The sequence below is a fragment of the Dreissena polymorpha genome, chromosome 6 (assembly GCF_020536995.1).
Source record: "Dreissena polymorpha isolate Duluth1 chromosome 6, UMN_Dpol_1.0, whole genome shotgun sequence".
Taxonomy (NCBI): domain Eukaryota; kingdom Metazoa; phylum Mollusca; class Bivalvia; order Myida; family Dreissenidae; genus Dreissena; species Dreissena polymorpha.
Window position 1 is genome coordinate 87,866,874 of NC_068360.1, and position 18,697 is coordinate 87,885,570.

At 33.6% G+C, this 18,697-nt stretch overlaps 1 protein-coding gene across 1 annotated transcript; it reads left to right on the forward strand.

Moving 5' to 3' along the window:
- The first annotated feature begins 12,184 nt into the window (after nt 1-12,184).
- LOC127833596 (uncharacterized) lies at nt 12,185-17,410 on the forward strand. The gene is made up of 4 exons (XM_052358944.1): nt 12,185-12,322; nt 13,598-13,631; nt 16,242-16,385; nt 16,900-17,410. Exons 1-4 carry the CDS (start codon nt 12,254-12,256, stop codon nt 17,049-17,051), a joined length of 399 nt encoding a protein of 132 aa, XP_052214904.1. The 5' UTR covers nt 12,185-12,253; the 3' UTR covers nt 17,052-17,410.
- The last annotated feature ends 1,287 nt before the right edge of the window (nt 17,411-18,697 follow it).

An 18,697-nucleotide genomic window follows, 5' to 3' on the forward strand; every position in this document is an offset into this window, starting at 1 on the left:
TTACGTTCGTCGTTGTAAAGTATTTCTTATTGAGCTTTCACAATTTGGTACAGGCCTAAATGCACACATTTGGATTGTCCAGTGATTTCCTGTTTCATTAGTCCAGCTTGTAAACCCATTGTACCTAGAAAAAGATATAAGGCCAATCATTTACACTAACATACTCAGTGAATTTTTGAAAAAGTTTTTTAGTAAATAAAGAGGGAAAAGTAGGTTATATGTTTTAGAGGATTGACAAAGAAACATTCTTCCACTTATTACAACCTCGGCAGTTTGATCCATCATACAGGGGTCGTATGACTGCCTCTTCTCTCCAACTTGACGGCTCATTACTGCAAAAGAAAAACAAAACCAATTATTATAAGTCATCGGACATGCAACATAAAAAAGGATCAAATTTAGTCAATCGTTCGGTATTTGTATCAGTCCTTGAATGTGGTATGTAATTCCGAACACTATCAATTCCTCCTTTACACAACCATACATCTTGATCATGAGGGTCACACATGATCAGAACATGTTTCTAGATTATTATCTTTCATAGAACGCTACTGAAACGAAATTATTTTTTTTGATATAACCTTAGCAAATAAGTGTAAAAATTGGCGATCAAATAATTTCACTAACCGGAAGGCTGTGTATATCGGCAAATGTATTTTTTAGAAAAACTGGCTGCACCTTCACCTCAAAATTGCACCGAAAAGAAAGAGAAAGGAAGTGATGTCAAACTAATTACGTTAGATTCCTGATATCTTTTAGGGCACATGATTGGATAAGAAATGTATGTTGTGTTTGGAATCAGGAACATGGTCGGATGAAGCACCCGCTCTAACCGGAACTGTTTTTCACACAAAGTTTATTTTCACCAAGAAAACGTATAATTTAGAACCATCACCATTTCATCTCTAATCAGATTATTTTCTTTGTGCATTCATTCAATACCTGTCGAAAAACATCGACGCGTACGAGCGTTTATATTACGTTATGCCAAGATTCGTGTCGAATCAATAGGCGGGTAAAGGGACGGAAAATGGGACCCACTGAGTGAGAAACATTCAAACGTAGGTGCATTCCAATAACAGGTGAGACATCAATTTTTCTATATAAACCCGAATTTTCTCCTGCGACTTATGTTAATATGAACACAATGTATTTACGTAAAATATTCACTCTTGTTGGAAAAGTTGCATCGTGATCGTCGAAAACAAAGAGTCCGTGCCAATGAGAAAATAGGACTTTACCATAAAACTATGAAACAAATGAAGAAGGAGATACGGATATGAGACTGGTCATGCGAAAATAGGTCTTATGTAATATGTATCCCAAAACAAGAATCGTCAGGAGCTACCCTGTCCGCTTATGAGACCACTTAACATAACATGACGTTATAGCTTGCAATGATATCCATGTTTTTCAATCGTTTGAAAAATGCAACTTTTGTACAATAAGTACTCACATAACAATGGCTACGTTTTAATTGAATATCGGGTGTGAAAAGCGTGTACCATGAAGTAATTATTGAGACTACGCAACTTCTTTCTCTCAACTAATCTGCTCTTGTGTTTTGTTTTAAAGCCAATTGACCGATTTATGATGCATTCATATAGTTAATAAAACATAATACATCTTTCGCATTAACAGCTTCAATTCAATTGTTGGTATTGTTAGAATTACACACATGTTCAGGATTTTAATTACAATCTTTATGTGCCTTGGATTTCACTTCTCGGTATGTACGTATTGTATGCATTGTGGCTGTTTATGCTTACGTTAGGTATATAGTTGAAAGGATACAAATGAAAGAAATCAACATAAATAATTCACTTGAGTTTCATGAGTTCTAAATTTGGTAAAATGCACATGACACGAGTACAATTATAAAGCTAATTACTTATTTGACATTTATTTTTAAATTGTTGTCATTAATCACTGTTTCTTAGTAAATTTATACCATCACTCATTTTCAATATATATTATTGTTCAAAGCATTATTTTCCATTACAATAACTAATAAGCCATTTGCAAATCTCAAACGAAATGTTGTCACGTTTTTACTAAATCATGTTTGCAAATGAAAGCTTAATTAAATGGTTTATTTCTAGGAATCCACGACCTGTGGGCAAACAAAATGTCATGGTAGGTGAAACGATGATACAATGTATAAATAGATTTGGGTATAGATAAACAATCTACAGTTGGTTCGATAGCATTTCATTCGCAAACATATTTTGCAAGCCTGACAGAGCCAGAAGCAAAACAATTGACAATCAGTTCCGACTTGCTTCTATTTGACATTTCATCTCCCTTCTACCTATTTAAGATGTCCATAATCATCCTAGTTCCATGTTTTTATGATAAATTTCCTTTTCATTGATGAACATATGTTCATATTATTTATGATCACATTTCGATTGTGGTGATCACATATTCGTTTTAATTGATTTTTAAATGCTCATTGTGTATACGATCCAATGTCTATTTCATCAAAATTCACATTTCCATTTTAACGATGTTCACAAAACAACCAATTAAAGTTGTATTTTGCGTAACAGTATTACCGGTCAAATATTTGGTATTTAAGAGCGTCAACCAATTGATTGCAATTCCTGATTTGTGAACATTTGTTTTATGCTTTCCGGTGATTTATAGAGATATATCAGTGAATTAAAACTGATAATTTCACTGTTAAAACAGTGAAAATTATTAGTGGAAAATTATCGATAGTTTTCACTGTTTTACCGGCACTATTTTTTTTACCCCATTGTGACCCCCACGCATTCTTCCACCAAGAGCGAGAAATCTTCGATGAATATTTATATCAACATACGGAGTAACTTCCCTTGAACATACATGTACACACTGTCGTCTGCTTTTTAAACCTTTACTCTGAAACTTAAGAATGCATGAAATGGAAAACGATAAAATTAATTTAATGTTCTCGGATATTTTTGATTTTGAAGATTATTTTAATGAAAATACAGAAAATCTTAATGAGACATCAAGTTTAGCAGAAGAAACAACAGCAACAGTATCAGCAGCAACATATCTCAAACAAAAAGAAAATGATCACTTACCTTTAAATTAGCAATTATCACCATTTGTTCAAGATTCCTTATTTTCAGAAGGATGCCTTCTCCGATTTTCCAGATCCATGCACTGTATTCTTTTTTGGATGAAGTTTTTCAAAGGGACACAAAGCAATTACAAAAGCTTTATTTTAATTGTAATATGCAATGTTTTCTTTTGATTTTTTTCCAAATTTATAGCCAAGACTATCAATAAAATAACTTTTTTTACAGTGCAAGAAAACACTTAATCCAGACATTAAATGATGAGAACATCCCAGCTCACCAGATCGTACGAATTTCAGGCCACACAAAATGTCAATAGTCTAAATAAATATAGTGGGATAAACAAGGATCAATCAAAACAGATTTCAGAGATTCTCTCACATTCAAACCAAACTGCGACCATCTGCAGGAAGATCTCCATCGGTTGTGGCAATGGGAGAAACTCTGGGGAATGTCATTCCACACAGAGAAGTGCAGCATCCTGCGAGTCCACAGAAAACGATCCCCAATACTGCACAACTACACCCTCAAAGGCCATATACTTGCCAGTGAAGAGACGTCAAAGTACCTCGGAGTGGAACTGACGAAAGACATGTCCTGGAAACCTCACATCCACTACGTAACACGGAAAGGAAACAGCACGCTGGGTTTCCTCCGCAGAAATCTAAGGATTGGCAACGAGAATGTAAAAAGTGCTGCCTACTTTTCACTCGTCCGTCCACACCTGGAATACTGCAGCACGGTCTGGAACCCATACCAGAAGGGCCAGATTCACTGGAGATGGTCCAGAGAAGGGCAGCCAGGTATGTGACGAACCGCTACCATAACACTAGCAGCGTCACATCCATGCTTGATCACCTGCAATGGGAAACCCTGGAGTCACGGAGAACAAAGGCCCAGCTGACGATGATCTACAAGATATCAAACAATCTCATAGACATCCCAGCAGCAAAATACCTCTCCCCAGGCTCAAGCAGAACCCGATCAAGCCATGACATCAAGTTCCTGCCTATCTCCACATCGACATCCTACTACAGGCATAGCTTTTTCCCCGGTATTATACCGACCTGGAACAGCCTACCAGCCGCTGATGCAGAATCCCCTGACTTGGTATCCTTCAAGCAGGGACTAGCAAACTTAAGTTTCTAATCAAGTCGTCAGCGCCAGCTACAAAGTAAACCCCAATGACACCTCATGGCTGTGCCGGTTGAGGTTCAATCCTCTCCGCGGCCACCGTAGCCGGAGAGGCATGAGGTAGAGGGATGAAACGTAGCTGGGGACGCATCTGTACTGTCCTTCTGACTTTTAACTATCAAACTCTTCTCACTTTACTATTTTCCCATTCTTACTTTATCTCCTCACCACCCGTCGCATAATTGTCAAGTTTGACGGCAGCGACGTACGATGTAGATGTAGATGTAGAAACTGCTGTAGCAAAGCAGAATCTGCAACCACGTCAATGAGTGATTTACTGATGGGAAGAGGATTCTTTGTAAACTCAAATTTCCACGGCAACGTTACTTTCAATTTTCACAGCTCTGAAATGGGTCTGTCCCAGAAGAATGTGTTTAATCAACAAGTGAAATCTCCAACACCAACACCGAATGTTTCGTCTGATTTTCCTGATCAAACACGCTACAAGCGTATTCGCATGATTCCAGACAGTGATAGCGATTAACTAGTTTGTGATAAAATTGGCCAGAACACTTACTGTTGATTTGTTTTCCAGTTAATTCCATTTAATTGTTAACACCCCTTTCATGTGCATTTTGTTAAAAATGGCGAAGCAGGTTAGCGTTATTTACGCTATAAATAGACTCCGCATATTAATACGCCAACATGACATAAACAAATTGTGTCATCATATGATTATTTATTTTTTAAATGATGTTATCGGTGTTTTTTTTCTTTTCACTTGATATGTGTTGCATTGTTAATACAAAAAAGTTATTGTTAAACGTTTGTTTTCTTGTGAACTATTTGCAACGCTTATTGTAAAAGCGGTAATGATATTTTGGGGCGCCCAATGGGAAATTGGTTTGAACGGATTGGCAAACGAATACAATTATTAATTTGTGAGCATAAAATAAAAAAGAAAATTTGTTGAATTGGGTGTTATATCGATTTTAATTCACTCATGATCATAGGAAAAAAAATATTTTCACGAGTGGCGCAGCCACTCGTTAAAATATAATTTTCTATAATCACTCGTGAATTAAAATCGATATTCCACCCAATCAAACAAATATCCTCTATATGATTGATGTTATGGTATCAATACTTACTGGTTCCTTCTCTTCAGATACGTTAGAGGAGCCGTATTGTTGCAATAAGACGGGAGGCAGTATTGAGGAAGGGGAATGTTGTTTCTCCAGATCTCAGAGCACATATGTGGACCACTGTTCTCACCCAATGGTGAACTCCACAGGGCTACCGTGGTGTAAGTGATATGAGAAATGATTCACTCAGTCGCAGTAATAATTCTTAATTCAAATAAATGTATATGTGTTATTAATTATAAGATTATGGTCATTCGCATAAAACGGGATATTGTGTTACTCCGAATTTAAGTCAATACATTGATTACATTGATGTATACCCATAATAAAACTTATTTGCCTTCAAGTAATAATACAACACTAAAATAACATATGTTTATTGACTTCAGCACAATTCATAATTATCTTTTTTCCAATTAGCAATTACGTCAAAATAAACGGACTAAACTTTTCTTTATATGTATGTATTATACAGTGGACAGGAAAAGGACCCAGTCATAGGGGTACAATTATCAAGTGATGAGCTCGTTAACATAGACTCTGAGAAGATGCTATAAAAACATGGGACCTGTCATAAAAAGCTAAGATGACCTTTCTGCCCTAAAGTAAGGGGTCATAAAGTGTCTTCTAAGAAAATTAACAATATTGACAGGTTAGCTTAGAAAAAAACATAGAATTATACGATTTATTTATTTATTTTTTGTTGGTGAACCAAATGGCCAATGAAATCTATTAATTGTACTGTTAAGAGATAAATTACTTGATTTCTTTTGCTTTTTGCTAGTGTTCAGTCAGATTTTTGAAGTGCTGTCAACATTTATTGTATGTTATTGTAAAATTGATTTTGTTTAAAACTGTGTTAGTAATACTCTTCATAAAATAATGGAGAATAATGAATATGTTGATTTAGTGAACTTTCTCACTTTGGAAACTTGTCCTGTGCTTATGAAGGGAACTGATCGTGTAAATATCAACAGGCGTCACCAGTTCAAAATTAAGGCAAAGAAATTCTTCTTGAAGGGTAGGATATTTCAAAATTGCATTTTCTCCCTGAATTTCTCAGATCAAAAATTAACTACAAGTAACGGTTTCTAGAATAGCTCCCAGATGTGATCATAGTGTTTATTTTAAGTTATTAATTACCCTTAGGCAGGTTGCATATTTCTTTATGAAAACTGGCAATTTAAATTAATATCTCAAAGACCTATATAGAATACATGTTATCTATAGGTCTTTGAATATCTTAAGATGAAAATAATGAACAAAATAATATGGTGGTAGTTCTGTTTGTTCATGGTTATGTGTAGCAATACATTTGTAAATTTCATTTTGCTCGTTAAACTAGCTTTAAGATTCACAATACTATTGCTCATGCAGTTGGCAATAATGATGAATATGGTGGTTGTGGTAGTTAACAAATAGTTAAGCTCAGAAGTGACATTTTAAAGACCAATTGTGATGTAAATTAAATTGACATGGGTATAGGTGTTGTGATCCTGGTTAAGTGTAGCTATCAGAGATTTTGTAGACTAAACTCTCAGGTAGCTATAATTATGTTGCTGATGGTAGTGGTGTTGTGTACATTGTACAAAATGTCTAGCCTTTAGACTAACTCTCAGATAGCAAATGATGTTAACCATGTCTACATTAATATGCATTTCATGCCCCACATTCTTCAATAATATATCAATACATTTAATAAAATTATTAAAAGTTGTTTTAATAACATTAATGACAACATACTTGTTTGAATTTGAACATTTCTTGATCATACGGCCCCGACCATACGGTCCAGCTTAGCGGACTATACGGCCCAGATTAGAAGTCTATATGGTACAGATTTGAGGACCATACAGATTTTCTGAATTAATATTCATTTCGTGTTCCGCTTTTTTCAATATTGTATCAATAAATCAATTAAAATATTAAAGTGTCTGTAATGCCATTAATTACAACATAGTTGTTTAAATTTTAAAGTGGTTGCAATGGCATTAATGACAACATACTTCTTTAAATTTGAATGGCAATTGTTCTATTATTTCATCGTTTAATGACACATCAATTATCAATTAGTGTAATTGTTAATATGAAATAATATGTGGAACACTGTATTATGTGAATTTGGAATAAGACATCAACTTGGGAATGGATATCATTTTGGTGATTTTCTCAAACAAAACCATTCATGATCTCAATTAATTTTTGTAATATTTTATCTATACTTTAAGCTTAATAAGCAATTTTCCATGACTTTTTATTAACAGTGATTGTATTTTTATCCCTTTTAATGTATTTTTAAAATGTGTTCATGCACTGCATTATTTAATGGGGATTAAAAACAAATTCAATAAAAAATCCAGTTGTGTAGTGTAGTAAAATCAATTTAAATGATGCTTTTATATATGCAAGTATCTATTTGAATTATAATATTTCAAACTTAATAAATACAACATGTAAAACTTCATATTATGCACTGTTGAAAAATCACAATTTATTCCCGAATTGACGTCTTATTCCAACTTCACATAATATTGTATTGTGTCATAAATTGGACGTTTTGCTTTTATATTTTGCATACTACTTTACCAACATAACCCCAATCTATAAACAAGAGCAGACAACTGTATAAAGCATTTTGTAAGAATTATGACCCTTTTTCCACCTAGAATGCATATTACCTGGTATTGATAAATCTATGTGTACCCACCTCTAAATTTTATGTCCCTTGACATTTTGCTTTTATATTTTGCATACATCTTAACCGACATGACTCCAATCAATTAACAAGAGCAGAAAACTGTTTCAAGCATTTTGTTAGAATTATGGCCCTTTTTTCACTATGAATATGCATATTATTGATAAATGTATGTTAAAGTTTGCGTACCACCACAAACAAGAACAGACAACTGTATCAAGCAGTTTGTAAAAATTATGTTCCCTTTTTATATTTAGAAAATTGAACATTTTGTAAATTTTTATGTTTATGTTCACTTTATTCCTAAAGTATCAAAGCTTTAAATTGCTATCATACTTGCAACACTTACTTTCATGAGGGAACTGTGCAAGCAAAGTTATGTAACTCTGACTGGCATGTTGATAGAATAATGGCCCCTTTTATACTTAGATAATTGAATATATGGTTAAGATTTGTGTCTTGGTCCATTTTACCTAAGTATCATAGCTATTGCTTTCAGACTTGGAAAACTCGCTAACTATCATAAAGGGAATGTACAGGGCAAGTTACTCTGGTTGACATTTTAACGGAAATAGGGCCATTTTTTGTCTTAGTCACTATAAAATTTTTGTTAAATTTTGTGTTTGGATCCACTTTACTTCTAAAGAATCAAGGTTATTGCTTTGAAACTTCAAATACTTCTTACTATCATGAGAGTACTGTACCTGGCAAGTTGAATTTGACCTTAACCATTGAATGACCTCGAATCTCAAGGTCAAATTAATAAATTTTGCTTAAATTGCCAAAACTTCTTTATTTATGATCAGATTTGATTCATACTTTGGCAAACAACACTAACCTGACATACCACAATGGACTCCACTCATACCATCCCCCACACATGGTAAAACAACACACAAAAATTTAATTTATTTTTGAAGGACTGTCCATCCATCCCATCCAAGCTATTGCTATCAAACTTGAAATAAAATCTTATTAGTTTATTTTAAGTCTTTACAAATGTTCAATATATTGTGGAAAATATTCCTGAACTCAGAATCATCTATAACATACAACTTCTTTAAAACATAAGCGATCAATATGTTAATTATGGTCCTCTTCTACTTAGAAGATGACTATATTACCTTGACCTTATTGAATGTGAACTATTTCCCCATGATGGCTTAGGTTATACTGTCAAGCACTGTCTTCTGCCAACTCTTGTAAAAGTATAGCAGTTATATTTCCAAGACCCACTCACTGATGGCATTAATGATTTTGATGGTAGTGATTTTGATCATGATGTTGTTGTCCTGATCAAGGCAAGTCTCAAACGTGCAAGATCAGCTCTCAAATACAAAGAATGATGGTAGTGGTGTCAATTGTTTTTTATGCCCCTCTTCGAAGACTTTGCTTTGTATAAATAATACTCATATAAGTCGCCCCGTTGTTATCATTATCAATTGCAATGTTATTATGTTTATCTTAAAATTTGTCATATCAGGTTTGTCATATCAGGTGTATAAAGAATTGAATGTAGGAACACCTACTTATTAACATTTTTGATCTACAATTAAATTTCAAGATATGGACCATCTTTTGTCTCTTGTTTGTTTCTTACTGATATACATGTCCCCCGTGTTTTTATCACACCTATGCATACCTGGGAACACACCAACATTGCCAATGCGCCTGGCATATAAAACATGTTATAAAATATTTTAGAAATACTTTCTATAACATCTTGAGTAAATTTCAGTAATTCAATTTCTTTCTCGCGAATCTTACACATACCTTGTATTGCTTGAACGTATGAATAATGAATGTATATTCATTGTTGGCTTCTCACATTCATTCATAACTTGAGATATTGTAAGCATCAGCTGGTCAAGACAAATGTAAGTCACAACCACAACCATTATTATGATTTGTAATTACTTGGTCTTGAAATTCTCACCGGCAATATATATCAGCTGTTAAAGCCATATATAAGACACCACCGCCACCAAGATCATTATTTCACACTAATACTTGGTCTTGCACTTTGCACAGGCCATACATATCAGCTGTTCAAGACAATTATATAAGACACCACCAACATCATTAATTCTAACAAATACTTGGTCTGGCACTTCTCACGGGCAATACATATCAGCTGGTCAAGCCTAAAATACGACACCATCACCACTACCATCATCATTATTTCAAACAAATATTTGGTCTTGCACTTCTCACAGGCCATACATATCAGCTGGTCAAGTCAAATATAAGACACATCCACAACCAATTTCAGGATTTTAGACATTTACCTGGTTTTTGCGCTTCTCATGGGCATTACGTATCAGCTGGTCTTTCGGGGGGCAATTTGTATCAGCTAAGTCAAGCCAAATATAAAACAGAACCACCAACATCAATATGTCAGACAAATAATTGGTCTTGCATTTCTCACTGGCAATTCCTATCAGCTGGTCAAGCCAAAGATAAGACACATTACCAATGCCAACATCATTTTTCCAGCCAATTACTTGGTATTGTACTTCTCACTGGCAATAAGTATAAGATGGTTATGGCAAATTAAGACAAAACCACCACCAATTTTATTTTTTTAGACAAATGATTGTTCTTGCACTTCTCACGTGCAATAAGTATTAGCTTTTTAAGCCAAATATAAGACACAACCACCACCAATATCATTATTTCAGACAATTACTAGGTTTTGCACTTCTCGAGGACAATTATTATCAGCTGGTAATGCCAGTTTGTATGTTGGTTTTGCAAATCAAAAAGGCAAATATTTTTGCAAGCAATGAAAAATATAATACACTGCTACCAAGTTACCAATATCATTATTTCAGTCAATGTTTAAGTGAGTCTTACATGAATCAAATGTAATTATATATTATAATAAATGTATTACTAGCTTTAGACAATACATCCAACACATCACCACAATGTTAATTTGAAACAATATTTTGGGAATATAAAAAAGTGGGAAAAAGCTAGAAATAGCCAAAAGAAATATATAATATTTCCAACACCATCACACTTATTTTGGTTAATAACTTGAAGAATAATGAAATAACTGTAAATGTATTACACAATAAAACAATATTCACTTTTTGGTTCCCATATCTTAACTAATTTTGGCAGGATTTTTTTAAAATTAATTTACCAAGATAACAAATCATTATAATTCAATCTAAACACTTACAGACACTTAATACCTTAAGAATTAACCATAATTTCTACATATAAGCGTTCACAGAATGTGCGATATCTAAACGTTTTAAGTACACTTGTGGTAACACTTCAGTATAAACATATTCATAAAAATTTGGGTCCGGTTATAAGCACATTGATTTTAAACAGTGACCGTTTTAACCTGTCAGGCCGTTTTACCTCGGGGCCGTTTCATTTTTACCAGCAATAATTTTCACCATTAATGTCCGGAAATAACAACAATCCGAACAGTAGTTTTTTGCATTCTTGATGTAAAAAGTCATTTTGTACTTTTAATATTAACAGAACTACTACAAATTAAAATTAAATAAGTGCTACTTGTATCGGACATCGGTCTCAATGTTTTCACGGTCAGCGGGTTTGTAATTCTCACGGGGTAACGTTAGAAATGCAAGACTTCCGGTTTATCTTAAGAAATTCACGGTCTTGCAATTCTCACGCGACACCGGTTGTTTTACAATTTCGTGGAGTCTGGGCGCTTGTTCTTTCAACCCGCGGTCTAAGAAACCTGCCACTGCGATATATGACTTGAGCAATTATGTGTCATATAAGCATTTCAAATACCAATATGAATTAAAAATTTGTGTTGCCAATGACGCAACTATGTACCTGTATAAGGTAAAACCGCTTAAATTTGGTACGTCTTTCCGTCAATTGTAAGTATATATTAAATAATCGCCGTGATAATACTAACATATTAAAAAACACGCCATGTACACATATTTATAGCACATTTTTCAATCGAAACGACTAAACAATCACTTTGATTATAAAATGCGTGCAGCTATGTAGACAAGTTTAACAACGTACCCAATCAAATAATTTGAAACTCGATACATACAGTAAGGAAATCGTACACGGGGGCATACATGTTAGCTTTTGAATTCTATTGAATCAATAAGGAAGTTATTTCAGTCCAATCGACTGCACTGTAATGCGGTCCGTTTGTTAGAAGTGTGTGTCAAGTTTACCTTGAACACGTTTTACTGATGAATATGATTGAAAAGTTCATTTGTGTACATACGATACTATTATTTTGCATTGGATTGCTAAATGTGGTAAGTAATTTGTGAAAAAAAATCACTTTAATTTATTATTATTACAAGAGGCATTTTGTCATTTGCATTACACAACAAGACAAGCGGGCAAGCATTTCATTCACGATAATTGTTCTCGAGCTTCAGTAATCTTATTAATGTCATGAATTGTCAACACTGTATTATTGTTAACACTGTATTATTGTTAACACTGTATTATTGTTAACACTGTATTATTGTTAACACTGTATTATTGTTAACACTGTATTATTGTTAACACTGTATTATTGTTAACACTGTATTAGTGTTCACACTGTATTAGTGTTAACACTGTATTACTGTTAATACTGTATTATTGTTAACACTATATTATTGTTAACACTGTATTATTGTTAACACTGTATTATTGTTAACCTTTGAAAATCATGGAACTCCAGAAGCATTATCAGGCGAGAAATTTCGATTAACATCCGCTTACCTTTTATTTAAGCTAGGTGACCAATTGCATAAACATTTAAAGACAACCCAGTTTTAATAATAAATAATGATAAAAACTGAGTTTACCGTTTAGAGCGGTCAATGCAAAGCATGGAGAGTTTAAACCGGTTGAAAGCATTGCCAATCGCAGCATTAGCTCAGCCTCTTGATGAACCAATTACGGACACAACTCCACAAAGTTCCGATTGGAATTTATTTTGGCTGTTAAACCTTACTTACGAACGCTTTCCAAAGTCCACAGAATAGTCTTCTCAACCATATATATGCGAGACCCTAAATCGCCTGCGAGAACAAAATTGTGAATCCTATATATTAATATGTTTATCGTGTACTGACTAACCGATTTATAACAAAAAGTGAATAGTTATATACCCATGAAACAGTAAACGGCTATATGTCATAAAACAGGAAGAGGTCAGCAAATTTTGAGGGGAAATAATTAATTATTACTATTGAGGCATGTAGGATTGGCAGTATCTCACAAACCGTCTGGGTAAATTAATGTATACATCTGGGTAAATTAATGTATACATCGACCTAAGGCAACACCATGAAATCGTTGTTTTTGTAAATAAAAGATTTTATGAAATGTAAAGTTGATTATGTAATTTCGTAACTTTCGGAATAAATCACAAAGCACACACGTGTAAATATACATTTACCTTATGGCATCGCGATTTAAATTATGAAGACAATTATAAGACAAACTTGAACATGTCTGCTTTGCAATAAATAAATTGTATATGTAGGACAGTCAATAATATATTGTGTATATTCGTCAATGCGTTCGTTTTTCAGAACAGCATGCAATGTGGCGAAAGAAAATGCAAAGGTATGTCAAAAGGAAAGCATTAGACTTGTAACAAAGCTCTAAACGTTCCTTTCCACCAATATCTTTAATATTCATCACTGCACAGCATATTGACTAGAATGAAAATTTAGAATTCTGAGTATATACTACAAGTATAATGGCAAATTAACGAGATTGATACATAGAGAATACTAGGTTAGCGTTGAATACAGAGAAGTTTATGTTGCGAGGCTTAGAACGCCGGAAGCGCGAGCCTTGGCGAGCGCTTTCGGTGTTCGAGCCGAGCAACATAAACTTATCTGTATTCAACGCTAATCCTAGTATTCTATTTATCCCATTTGATTTTTTTCAACGTGACATTTAACATAAATAGATCTAATAACCTTAACAATAATTTTAATTCAGTCATAAAAGCGCTTAAAATATAACAAATGTAACCATGCGTAGTGATATACATGTTTTTGTTCTGGTACGCAAAATAGTCTTTAAGAAATTCACACACAAACTGTAAAACAAGTAAAAATATCACCATATGCCTACATTCAATTTTACGCAGTATGCGAATTTTAACACATAACGACCGCGAAAAGAAGATTTTACTTTACTATAATTCATTTTATTTTCGAAAGAAAATGATCAAAATCCAATATGGCGGCGATGGCTCCTGACAAAATGCTGTCGATTTCAACCTACATGTACACCATCGACGACCTAGTTCTGGCTACCATAACTTTAAATGTCGCTTTTTATGATTTTTGACTGGCGCGACTTTGTACAGGTCTGTCAATACTAAATAAACTGTACGCTAACGTTTCTTTAGCTATCGAAGACCTTGACAATTTTGACGAGTAAACAGCCAATTGCAACGACTGACACTTTGTTTGACAAAAAATCGATATACAGGGCAATACGTTTTCCGACTTCGGATGACGAATTTAAGGACGCGCAGAACGTGTTTTTTTATATAATGTTATGGGTATGTCGTGTGTGATCCGATGCATCAATGGCGCCCATGTTAAAATCATTTCCCCGAGAACAGGGAACGACAGAAGTACAAACAAAAATCAAAACACGTAAGAACTAGTATCTTACCTTGAATTATCCTTTAAAATCCATCTAATAATCCATTTAACTCAATAATTGACGATTTTGCATCTAGGGTCATTAATAATTATTTTAGCATAGTTAAATAAAGACCCTTATGCCATTCTATCACTTTATTCAAATGAGTTTATGAACGCGATAAACTTTCTTCTTCGTCACACGCTACGTCATGTACTCTACATTACTGCTGTTCAAATGAACCGGAGCAGTTTATCTAATAATAGCCGTTGGTAAACTCGGTTGCATTTGCAGATTTCTGCATACAAACATAATTATGTTTAAACTTGCACAATGTTTTATTTATCTATGGTAAATGCCTTTATTGTACGAGAAAATAATTTGATATATATATACACAAAGAATGGAAAACATTCCAGTACACAACAGATAAATGAGTAGAAAATACCCGTGTACAAAATGGGACGTTCCCAATTCCAGTGTGGTGCTGTTTTTACCATCTTATACTTTACACAGCTCTATGCCTAACGTGAATTAAATAGGAAAGCAAACATAGCAGATTATTCATGAACTGTGCGATATGTGTATGGCTTGTTGTACATTCTTAATCTTTAAGTTAAATGTCAAAAGTATATGCTTTGGTTATAAACAATGCACATTACTAAAAAATACACGAAATAAGGAAAATGTGATCAATTGACAATTCAGATACGTCGACATACAGTACATGTAGAAAACATGTGAAATAAGTCGCGTTTATAATAAATCGTCAAAAAAAATGGGGAAAATGACGCAATAAGTATGTCATTTTATGACGCCATCAATCAGCTGATTGATTATACGGATGGCGAAAAATTATGTCATATGATTAGATTTAAAGGTTGAAGGTCGTATAATTTTGAAGCTTAAGTTTTGTCGACTTTGTTTCTGATGAAAAATCATTCAGTGGTAAAGTAAATATAAATAAAAAAATAACAAAACAAAAATCGTGTAATTTTATATTTTATTTCAACATTTCTTTTGGTGAATATGTCATATATATATTTTTTCTGCAAAATATGCACATTTTCTTCTAATGAGTGACCTATTATTCGATCAATGAACCAAACAATATCGACCTACTTTTAGCGCATATCGCATGACGTCATTTAAAAAGTAGTCCGTGCACGCGACAGGTATATTCCACAGTGTTGAATACAAACAAGTATATTCCACAACGTGTTATACCGTCACTGTCGCGTTGAAAATGGGATAAAATTATTTTCTTTAAGTTAACTGAGTCATTTTTGCATCTGTTCAATCAATTAATAGTAAAGGTACCTTCTGGGAAATGTGTCAAGTAGTATGCAGGATGGTGTAATTCGTATGTTAACTACAGACTACAATACTTCTTCATGCCAAAGTAGCATGTACAATTTAAACAAAACATCGTTATTTCTGTTTCCAGAAAAAAGTGCAGCTAAAAATGTATATTGATATAGTTTAAACTGATCGGAGTTCACTGACCGAGAGCATCATAACAGAATTAGACCACTATCACAAAGTTCAGCATCTAGTGTTTTTTTCTAGAGGAACTAAACGGAACGGAAGTGTACTGCTGCAACAAAATTGGCCAGGTGTCCGCTATAGGAAGCTGCTGCTGTAAGAGAGTCAATGACAGCTTTGTCGGACACTGCGGGCCATTTGAAAAGTCTTACAATGGTTTAGCATGGTGTAAGTTATCAACATTTTATAGATTGCCACATTCTTGAACGTAAAATACGATTTTACTGGCTGAATAATTTATTCGCTTTTGTTTGAATCAAAATCATTTTGGCTTAAATCGGTAAAATCCATCTGTGTTTGATACAGAATTTTCTTACATAAGTCAAAATATATCAGTGGTTCTCTGAATCTTTGCGCGACAAGTAAATGTGCTACGTAAAACCGCTATATATATTATACTGTTTTAACAGTAAGGCCACATTTGTCTTAAATGTTTGTAACGCTAGGACAACCATCGATTACATTCGAGTTATATTTGTCCCGTTTAAGTTATTTTTCAAAGCGTTATCCCACACTAGATTAAATAATCACAAACCACATTCCATTCACAATGTGTTCCTTCTTTATCTCTATTATGTATTTATGATGTTACACATGTGTTGTCTAAAATCTTTAAACATTGCATGTTTGTTCTTTATTCAAGCATTAATACTGTGTGTTAAAGCCTTTTAATTTGCTTTAGGGATGGCTGCCATACTCATCATTGCGATAATTGGCGTAACCATAGCAACATTCATTGTTGTGAAGAGGTGCCTTTGCAAGAAAAGACAAACCACGACCGCACTGACGCCACAACCAGAGATACTCCACCTGTCCGACGATCATGAGATTTAAAACAAATACATACACACATAAAATATAGTAACGAACATCATAGATTTGATTTGCTGAGAGCAAAAGTATTCTCAGGGAATGAAACACATTTATGTTTGAAATATTTTTCTCAATTTCCACTGTTGAATATTATAATACATGTTTTGAAAATAATGTTCTATCTGCCAACGATACTAACTAAGATATTTATGATTTTGGTATTTCCAAGCGTACTATCCTATGCGAATGCTAGTTATGATCTCGATTGTCATTTTTATCGCAGGTTTGATGACAAACTTTAAAAAGATAATATATAAACATGTGCCATCCTGCTTTGTGATATCTGTTTATTTCCACGGAAGAAAGAATATATTTGCCAACGTTCGGTTTGCTTTTGTGATATATCTAATGACCTACTTACTTTTAAAGGGGCCTTTTCATACATTTTGGCATGTATTGAAGTTTGTCATTAAATGCTTTATATTGATAAATATGAACATTGGATCTAAAAAGCTCCAATAAAAAATAAAAAATAAAAAAAAATAAAGAAGAAAAAACTAATCCTCGACTGGGTTCGAACCACTGACCCCTGGAGTAAAAGTCTATCACTAAGACCACTCGGCCATCTGAGCTCATACAGTAACGTAGGTATTTTATAATTTATATAAGCACTCCTCGTAGTTTCACAAAATATATCGACAACAATAGAACTCTCCTAATTATCAAATCGTTTCGCGTTGCAACGCTTTATAATGTTCAGGTTTTCAAATCGTCAAAAGATGCATATAAAGGCTCTTTTAGAGCATGGTTAATGTTCAGTATTACTGTTTCCTCACAAATATCATAACTTAAACGAACATGTGCGAATCTGAAACAACTTGTTTTTATTTTTGCAATTTACCAAAACGTAAAAAGGCCCCTTTAAGTAAAGAGGCTATATTTGTGCTACCTTATATTTCGAAAACAATTTCATGTTCAACTTCCTGTGAAGCTTAGGTTATGAGTGTGTACTTTTGGAATATAATTCTCCTGACGCTCCTGTCTAGATTATATAGTGCAATAAGCAGATATAGGATAAATATCCAATTTCTTGCTTTTTTCACTAATGCTTCCGAGCGTTTGTATTACTTGCCGTCGTTTTTTATTCAAATAGTTTTCAAATTGTATTTACTTAGCAAGTTATCTCAGGACTGTTGGACGTGAATTGAATGAGTGTATGTAATACAAATGTGTTGTGCAATATATTACCTTGATAATATGGCAATATAACACTTTATGGTTTTTGACCAGTCTGGCATTGTTTGTATACAGATTGCAACTCTAGCCAATTACGCTTCATTTACATATTGTATTAGTGATTGGAATGGTGTTTTAACGTTAACAGATATTCCCATACCTATGCATTTTACAAACCCATAAATGTTGTATATACAAAATACAGCGAGAATTATAAGTAAACTACGTTACAAAAACATGATTAACGGAATTGAAATAAGTATATTATAATAGTTATTGGGCATGCCGCTTTCAATGCATCTACATTTAAATATTAATATGCATATAACAACATACGTTCAATAAAAAATAACCGCAAACGGAAATAAGGACGAACATAAATTAAACATTTATACACAACAAACCGCTTTAGATCTTAGCCGGGCGGTGGG